This window comes from Epinephelus lanceolatus, chromosome 8, assembly GCF_041903045.1.
Source record: "Epinephelus lanceolatus isolate andai-2023 chromosome 8, ASM4190304v1, whole genome shotgun sequence".
NCBI classification, from domain to species: Eukaryota; Metazoa; Chordata; class Actinopteri; order Perciformes; family Serranidae; genus Epinephelus; species Epinephelus lanceolatus.
Genome location: NC_135741.1, coordinates 14,682,945 through 14,692,616, shown reverse-complemented (window position 1 = coordinate 14,692,616; position 9,672 = coordinate 14,682,945). Strand labels below are relative to the sequence as shown.

General features: G+C 42.2%; 1 protein-coding gene across 1 annotated transcript in view; it reads left to right on the top strand.

Moving 5' to 3' along the window:
- Positions 1–2,082: 2,082 nt before the first annotated feature.
- Positions 2,083–9,672, top strand: part of LOC117258226 (adenylate cyclase type 6-like) — a 45,515-nt gene continuing 37,925 nt past the window's right edge. Inside the window, exons 1-2 of the mRNA XM_033628878.2 lie at positions 2,083–2,252; positions 2,341–3,280. Coding sequence (XP_033484769.1) covers positions 2,233–2,252; positions 2,341–3,280 — 960 coding nt within the window. The 5' untranslated portion in view covers positions 2,083–2,232. The remainder of the gene's footprint in view (positions 2,253–2,340; positions 3,281–9,672) is intronic.

Genomic DNA, 9,672 nt, shown 5'->3' with positions numbered 1-9,672 from the left:
CCCCCCTTCACGCTTACCTGTCCTGTCCATTAAAGGCAAAATGGCCCAAAAAAAAAATTGTGCATCAGATGTAAGGTTTAATACACTGATAGCACACATTTAAAAGGACAGTTCACCCCAAAAACAAAAGTATTTTTCCCCTTATCTGTAGTGCTGTTTAGCAGTCTATATTGTTGTGTGAGCTTCTGAGTGTTGGAGATGTCCACTGTAGAGATGTCTGTTTTCTCTCCAACATAATGGAACTAGATTTCACTCAGCTTGTGGTGCTCAAAGCAGCAAAAGATGCCAGAAATCATGACCCAGTTACTCAAGATAATCCACAGACCTTGTTGTGAACAGTTTCATGTAGGCACTATTTTCCTTCTACTGAACTACACCTGCTAACTTTATGAAAGCAAAGTAGGAAGCGTGCATCTACAGCTAGCTCACCTAGCACCACTGAGCTAGCTAATGTTACAGCACACCCGAGGAGGATGCCATTAATATTTACATCTCACGCTGTCACAAGCACAAGTGGATGCACGCTTCCTTCTGCACAGTGATACTGTCAGCAGGTGTAGTATGGATGAAAGAAAATGGTTCCTACATAAAACTGTTCACAACAAGGTCTGTGGATTATCTTGAATAGAGAGACACAAATATTTTGTGGCACTTTAAGCGCCACAGACCGAGTGCCGTCTAGTTCCATTATGCTTGAGAGAAAGCAGACATCTCTATGACCGATATCTCCAACTGTTGGCAACTTATACCAAGACAATCTAGACTGATAAATAGCACTGCAGGTAAGAGGAAAAATATGTATCTTTGATTTTGGGGTCAACTTTCCCTTTAAAGTTGCCTTCACACCTGCAGCTTGGTTCATTTGTGTGTGTATTTATTTTTAAAGAGATATAAAAGAATGATTATGAGAATTATTAGTCGAGACTGCAACAAGACAAAGAAAAGATGCCATGTTCCTTAGTATTACAGGTGGAAAGTTACTGTTTAGATATGTGTCCCCTTTTGTTGACGAACTGTCCCTTTAACAAGAACTGAAGTCACAGTGTATTTAAACCATCTACATTATCTGTCATGTCGAACAGACGGGGACGTCCAGCAGACACTTTTTAAGAGCAAGATTAATTTAAAGATTATGATGAAATGGACAGTAAATTTTAAAAACTTGTTTCATTCACAGGTGACGCTCTCTGTCCTTCTGGTACTCAAAGAGCATCTTAACGTATAGATTTAATCCAGCAACAACAGACTGATGTAATTATATGTACATCTGTGATATATGTTATATAATGCTAAAAGGAAAGTAGTCTGATTTTCTAGTAATTTCTAAACAACTTTTGGTTCAATGCTGCAGGGCCCACAGATCCTGTCATGCTGTGTTTCCCATTACTGGCATGATATTTCTCTTGACAGTGTCCTGTTGTCCAGTGGCATTTATCTGTATTTATTACTCGTCGTTTATCATCGATTGTGATAATAAACAGAGCTCGAAGGAGTCGCTCTTTATCTTCAGCCAACCTGACTGTTGTGTGTGTTTATACCAGAGGGTGTGTTTTTGCAAGGGGGTCAAATCAAGCAAGTTCTGGTTCACCTTAAAAAACCCAAGCCTTCAAGCTATTTTGGGTCCTATCCTCCCCCTCTCCTCCCCCGTAGATTTGGAAGTCTCTTCTTCTTTGAATCTGTCTCAGTTTTTATGAGAGGAAATCTGAAGTGTGTCTGGGTATCCAGGAAATGAGATTTATTTTGTTTAGCAGACAAGGATGCTTTTTATTTCCTGTGAGATTTGGGATGGAGATGCCAACAAACTAAAGAGCTAAATGTGAGTCCAGCCTCTTCATTCATATGAGTATTAGCATCAACTGGCTGGACAAGACATCCACATTAGCATCATGATCAGATGTTTCTCACTTGATCTCACTACTACATAGATCTATTTTTGCACTGTCTTTTACACAATCTACTGTACATGTTTGATTTTTCCTCCAGACCCAGCAGAAGCCGTGGAGATAGGCCTGGCAGCAGAGACTGGTCCTCTCATTAACCTTCGTCTCTGATCACTGGCCCTGGCACAAACATCTGGAGCATTGTGAAGCGACTGGTGCGCCTTTTGACCCCATCCAGCCAGTCCCACCCTGCGGCCCTGCAGTGTGGCCTCTACAAACCCCTCCTCACTTCTTCAGAATTTCGTCCAAGGGGATAAATGAGTGAACCGGCTGTAAGGGAAAGGGCTGGGACATGTACCAGAACCCCAACAGGTAAATGGTCCCCCCATATGGTATCAGTGCTGTAGCTGTAATCTGTCTTTGACCTGTTTGTACGGAACATTCCTCTCTGCTCTCACAGAATGTCCTGGTTCAGTGGTTTCCTAGTCGCCAGAGTGGACGACCGCAAGACTGCGTGGGGGGAGCGCAATGGCAAGAAGTCCAAACGGAAGGGAGGTTCATCTCTCTGCAACCCGCGTTACATGAGCTGTCTGCGGGACCCAGATGCTATGGAGCCCCCCTCTGGAGCCCCCCTCCATCAGCACCACCGCGGAGGGGTGGCGGGAGCCGTGGGAGGCGGGGGCAACTTCGGTGTCCGTTGCGGATGGCAGGAGGACCACTACGGCAAGAGGGGAGGGGCTCCCGGGGAAGGGGTGGGGCTGAAATCGGTCGACTTGGGCTTTGAGGATGGGGAGCTGAAAGGCAGGAAAGGGGGATGTAATGGAGGAAGTGGGGACATGGGCGATGATGGTCCCAACGGCGCAGCAGGGGTGATGACGGCTGCGGACTGCTGGCTCAGGGTGGTGCAGGTGTTCCAGTCGAAAAAATTCCAGTCCCGCAAGCTGGAGCGCCTCTACCAGCGTTACTTCTTCAGGCTGAACCAGAGCTCCTTGACCATGCTCATGGGGGTACTTGTGATCGTGTGCGGCATCATGCTGACCTTCCACTGTGTCCATGCTGCCCCTCACGTGGCCTATTCGTCAGCCCTGTCGGTGGCGATGGCACTCTTCATGGCTCTTATGGTGGTGTGCAACCGCAACGGTTTCCACCAGGACTACATGTGGATGGTCAGTTACCTGGTGATCGGAGTCTTGCTGACGGTACAGGTGTTCGGGGTGTTCATGGTGGCACCCAGGAGCGCCTCAGAAGGTATCTGGTGGTCCGTGTTCTTCATCTACATCATCTACACTCTGCTGCCTGTGAGGATGAGGGCGGCGGTGCTGAGTGGAGCAGTGCTGTCCATCATACACGTGGTCACCACCTGGCAGATCAATCAGGAAGACCAGTTCCTCTGGAAACAGGTAAGGGAGCCTTGATGTCTGACTGTTTGACTGTTTATTGGTTGACTTGAACTGACACTGACATTGAACAGGGTGGAGACTCATCATACTCTGATCAAGTTGGGTTTTACCTCTTCTAATTCACTGACCCTTTGGTGTTTCCATCTGTGCAGATGTGTGTTGCGTAGCTAAGCATTGTTCAAGATAACTTTCTCTAAAGGATCTAGCATTATGGGGTCTAGAACAAACTTATAGTTGGAGATTTTTGATAACATGTAGCAAGTAATGTTTCAACATAAAGCATGTTTTCATAAGGGTAAGACGTGGCTGAGTAGACGTTTAAACTGCCTGCATCAAGCTGATAACTCTCTCCTGATGAACAGATTTTGGACTTTGCAATAGATTCATCTCTATTCAGTCTGTATGATTCAGTCCTCACACACCCAGCTGACACAGAGCATCATTAGCAATCATTTTGCAAAATCCTTCCCTATGTTCACCAGCTAGGTACTAGCTTTATCTGTGGGCTATTTAGTGCTACAGGTTTATTATAGATTTTTGCTACCTTCTGTGGCTGAAAACAGGGTTGATGAGCACTGTGAAACGGAATTGAAACAATGAAGTTACAGGCTGCAAAACCAAAACACGAGCTGAAAGATGCCAAACACACTGCCAAGAGGAATTTCAGAGACATGTGGTCATCGTGTGTGTGTGTCTATCAAGCTGCTACCTCCGGGGTTGAAAAATGAAGCCAACATGGAAGTTCCCACATCTGCAGTTCTTTGAATGCCCACTTGAAGCTGGTTCCAGAAGTCGGTCAACCCCCACAGACCCCCATGTTAGAATGCCCAACTTCACAGTAGAAATAAACATGTTTACAGTATGGCACATAAAACAGTTTTGGTCTCAATAGCTAGTTTACCCTGTCATAACAACTCTATGGAGGTTGAATTTACGCATAACTTTTACATTTTATTAGGGCTTAAACACATAAGGGCAGGCCACTTGAGCCACTGAGTGACAGGTTGTCTGCCGATAGCGCCCTTGGCTTCTCTGTCAGATCCACCCTTCACTCCTACACCGCACCAGTGACTCGCCCACATCTGGTCACTTCTGGCTCCAAAAAACCAAGATGGTGACAACCAGAATGCCAAACTCAAAGCTATAAAACAGGAGTCCGCAAACCAATGGGTGACGTCACGGTAGCTACATCCAATATTTTTACAGTCTTTGGTCACTGTGAGCAACACCTTTCAACTTTTCTGAGGTACAAAATATGTCATGTAATGAATTATACACATGATTATTTTTCTTTACTTAAAGGCACAGTTCAACCCTTGTTGTGAGCAGGTTCATGTCGGAACTATTTTCTCGTTACTGAACTTAACCCGCCAACTGTATCGCTGCACAAAAGGAAGCATGCATCTGCTGTTAGCAACACTGAGCTAGCCAATGTTAACAGCCCATGAAGATGTCATTAATGTTTATATCTTGCTCTGTCAAGAGCATGACCCTCTCGTCCATGAAAAGATGCACGCTTCCTTCTGCGGGGTGATACGTTTGGCGGATGTAGTACCTTAGAAAGAAAAAAGTTCCTAAATTAAACTGCTCACGACAAGGTCTGTGGAATATCTTGTGTAAGTGGATCATGGTTTCTGGAAAGAATCATTGCAGTTTTTCTTTTATTTATTTATTTTTGGCACTTTTAGCACCATAAGTCAAGTGCCATCTAGTTCTAGGCTTTATTAAATTTTGATGGTCATTTTTCATGATTTTCTGACACTGTAGATCAAACTATGGATTGATTAATCGTGAAAATAATCGGCAGAGTTAATGATAAGAAAATAATTATTAGTTACATGCCTGAAATGTTTCTTTAAAATATGAATCTGCTATGAAAGTGCTACAAAAACCTGGAAACACTGAGGTTAAAGTAGTTGATAAGTAATTGAGTACATCAGAAAACTGTCATTTGTGACATATAGTAGTAAGTTATAGCTGTAATTTAACTGAACTGTACACACTACTACGGTACTACAAGTCTGAAGGCATTAAAAACGTCTCCTGTCATGGTGTTTATGATAGTGTGGTGTTGTACCGTGAGAACTCGCAACACAGCGGACGCAGTGTTGCTCTTCTGTGTTTTGTCGCTATGTTGTATATGTGTATTTACATATATTCTGGAGCTTATACGTCTTTCTGTACAGTGTGTTGTTTGTGCGTCATGCCAAGGACCTAGGGGCTCACTGAAGGTCAGCGGGCTGAATGAGCTGCCCTGGCTGGACGGCTGTATGTGTGTGAGTGTGTACTGTTGTGTGACAGTGGGAGAATACCATGATATAAAGCAGTATCACTCAGGTCTCTGTGCTCTCACACAAGGGACGCTTTGTACTTTTCTCCAAGGGTGGGGTGACGAGGGTGAGGTCGATTGGTGGTGGTGTTGGGGGGGGGGTTATGGTGGCTGCTCGCTTTCTGTGCAGCCATAGATGTTTCATAACTGTCATCTCCTTGGGGAAGAGTTATGGAAAACATAATGGGAAGGCCATTAGATGAAAACAATAGGGGGATATTAGACCTAATTGTAAATCACTGAGTGTCACTTTAATGTCTCTGCCATGACTGTAAGGTATGCAATCAGTAACATATCCTCTCACGTGGTAGCCGGACTACAACCCATACAAGTCCTGCAAAGACAGATCACTTTGTTATAATATTGTGATTATAAATTAATTACTGAACTACAGGAAGAGGTTAGGGATTCATGGGAACTCAGTAAGTGCTGTGTGTTCTGTAACATCATACCTGATGTACCGTAGTGCAATCCATCACAGGCTCAAACATTGTTTGCCGTCGTTAAGTGAATGAATGTCATGAGATAGCTGCAGCCCGGCCATGCTGTTTATTCCTAAGGTCACCAGTGTAGTATATGTGACACAGTAAAACAGTGTCATCAATCACTGTTTCACGCTTGTGTGCAAGTATTTCCTCTTTCTCCGATAATTCATTAACCTCACAGGGTTTCGGTTGGTGTTCATGGGTATGGATGATGATAAAGTTGTGTGTGAAGAATGATGTAAATGCAGATCCGCTTTTCTGTCGTCTTTTCATTGCCAACTTCTGTTTGACGGCACTGCAGATTTAAACGGGGAATTGAAAGGGAATCTGTGTAGTCGGGTTTCTCCCCCCTCCTTATGAGTTGATTACAGGAAAAGTATGAGTAGCTGATTAATCCATCATCTGTAAAGTAAATACTTTATTGTGTTTGTATATCAGACTGTAGCTTTATGAGCTGAGTGGAGTGGAGTTAATCAGTGACCAGCTGTGTGTGGTTCTTGAATGCACTTTTATTTATTTCAGACTCATTAAAAGCAGAAATGCCTGAGACATGAGGATCACACACACAAAATGCAAAAAAAAAAAATGCACAAAAAAAAATGCACAAAAATTTATGGACACCTTGTTGAGAGAGCTTCGACATTTCTTCACCCGACCTAAATACCTCAGAAACATGGGGCTAAAGGTCAGGGGTCATTGTCAGTGGTGCTTCTTATCACCACATCTGGGTCAGCAGCTCTGTGACGACCTTAAAAAGACTGAGGAGAACCTCATTTAAGATTCTTTTAAGGCCCTAAAAACCAGTTTCATCATGAGCCACATCCTACACCAACCATTTTCCAATTCATAATGAAGATAAACAGATTCCATGTAAGTAAGGTAACAGCTGCACCTGAGCAGATAATTGGCAGCCATCAATAACTGGAATAAGGTGTATACATGCTATAGTATCCCACTTTCTTTTGGAGTACTTCACCTTGCATATTCAGGTTTCTCGTAAACAGGATAAGGCCTTATCCTGTTTTTTGTGAACTGGATTTGATATTTACATGCTCAAACACATAAACAGGATACTCCAATAACCTGTCAATTAATAGGTTATTCATATACAAGTAAACGACTGAAAATTCCTTTTTGTATTGCGAATGTAAATAAGACTCCTTTTCCATTTCTGGGATGTATAAAAAGGCATCAAAATAGAGCTTGTCTGTCAAAAAAAAGTGCAAGGAAAAGATATCCTAGAAGCACCCCTTCATACACCTGTAAATGGTTTTACCTCTTGGCAAAGACGACTAAGGACAGCGAATGTCAAAAGCTTGAGAACATGTTATTCAATTAAAAATGGATTGATGAATTTGCCTTCATTTTGCCACCTCAAGCCAATACTAAACCATTTAATTTAAAAACAAATAATTCTCAAAGACAGATGAGTTATGGGCATTTTAATGTTGATTCATTTTATCTGATCAATATTATTATTGTTTGCTCATTAACTGGCCTCTGGCCTCCTGTCATTTTGCACATGTGGCCCCTGAACATAGCAAGTTGAGTATCCCTGGACATGAAGACAACATTTTAAATGACAATAATTAAAGTCACTTCACATGAGAGATTTTCTGTGTGGTTATGTATATTTCTCTGCGCCCCTTTTACTGGTTTGAAGTGGAGGTTCACTTGGAAAAAGGTGATGTCCCGTATGTTTGCTTATGTTGCCCAGTCACAGTCAATCAAATGTGTTCAAAGCACACTCACACATTACTGAAAAGGCAGATTAACTGAGTTATTGACTGTTAAACATCCTTATAATAAATTAAGAGTTTATTGTTTACAAACTAGTTGCATATGTAGTCATAAATATTTCATCTTCCACAGAAATATTCAGGATTTATAACTAAGTTCTGAGAGCATGATCTAGCTTTGTGTTTTTTTCTGACAAATGAGGTTCTAATTATTGTGCATCGTAGCATTCAGTTTACATAGTGTAGTTACTTTCTAATAAAATCTGTCCAGTGTTTTGGCTTTAGGAGGATTAATTGGCAGATATGGAATAATATATTTATGACTATGTTTTCATGTTTGTATAATAACCTGAAATTAAGAATCATTGTGTTTTTATATCTATACATGGACCTCGTCCACGAGTCCACCATGTTGTTTCTACAATGGCCCAGAACAGAAAACAAAACACTGGTGTTGGCCACCATAGTTCTCCTACACGCTTGGCAAGTTTCAGCTGGTCGCGATCTGCAGCCCATACCGCCAGATGCCACTGAAACCTACACACTAGACCTTTATAGGTGTATGCACGAATTGTCGGTTGTAAACAGTATCGTGAAAGCCAACCTCAGATTTGCCTTGCTGTATTTGTTGTGTTTTGTTTTCGGCACTGTGTCCACAATTTTCTTAGCTTCACCTTTGATGCATGCAACTTACGGTCTGGCACCTGATTTCGTCCTCACCTGAGTGCTGTACCCAGGAATGTCCTGAACATATAACGTCCCATGGAATAAGAAGAAAATAAGAACATACAGGTAGAGTGCAGAGTCTCTGCAGATAAAGACACCACCACATGCTTTTAGTCGGTCACAAGTGAAGATTGAGAGGGATTACTTTTGTACAAGTCCATACCTTTTTTTTAAGGAAAACCCTGCATAGTATACCTTTAAATTCTGTTCATTCATTTATTACCATTACATCTTTTTTGAAACACAAAAGAAAGGACCACCTTCATTCAAGACATCCACAATGTATTCAGGCTGAAACAGCAGTTTATTTTAGAACTTTTAAAAATATCATTATCATGATTTCTTTGCCAAAATATACAGTTATATAATTGCGTAATGTTTGTACATGACAACATGTATTAGTATGAGTAATAGATTCCTTTTCAGGGTTGTTATCCTGTTTTTATTATGTCACGTTAGACCGGAGCAAACTGAGGCTCCTGCAGACATTTCAATGGTGTCTGCCCGCCACATGAGGAGTATTTCATGTTTGACTCTTGAAATTTATGGACCTTTAATCCCTTCAAACCTTTCACATCACATGCAGTCCATCTGCGTGTTTCCTAAGCTGTATTTCTCTTGGCGTTGGTTGGTATGTCTGTTTTTGCAGCTGCATACAGTAGAATCGAGTGTCTGTTCATAGCTTCACTGCGAGTGTCATATTGTACACACTCACACCATAAACTACAGTATTTAAGAGTCCGAACCACCTTGTAACACACAGGACTGCTTTCAAAACAAACTCCAACCAAAGTGGTTTTGTAATGGAGACGTCATGTTCGCTTCACTCTGCTGTTTCTGTTGCCATGTTGGTGATCCTCAGACTCCTCAGCTGAAATCAATTAGCCATAGCAGTACAGTACATACACATGTGCACGTCCCACCCAGCCACCCATCAATACACACACACACACGCACGCACACACCAGCCCATGCTTTGTTGTGGTTGTCACCTTCCCTTATAGTCTCTATTGAATGTTTGTCAGAATTGCTGCTGTTTGTTTTTCTTTGGGAAGTAACATCACAGAACTATTGTCCTGCCTGTATGTGTGGGTGTCTGTTTGAGTGTGAAAA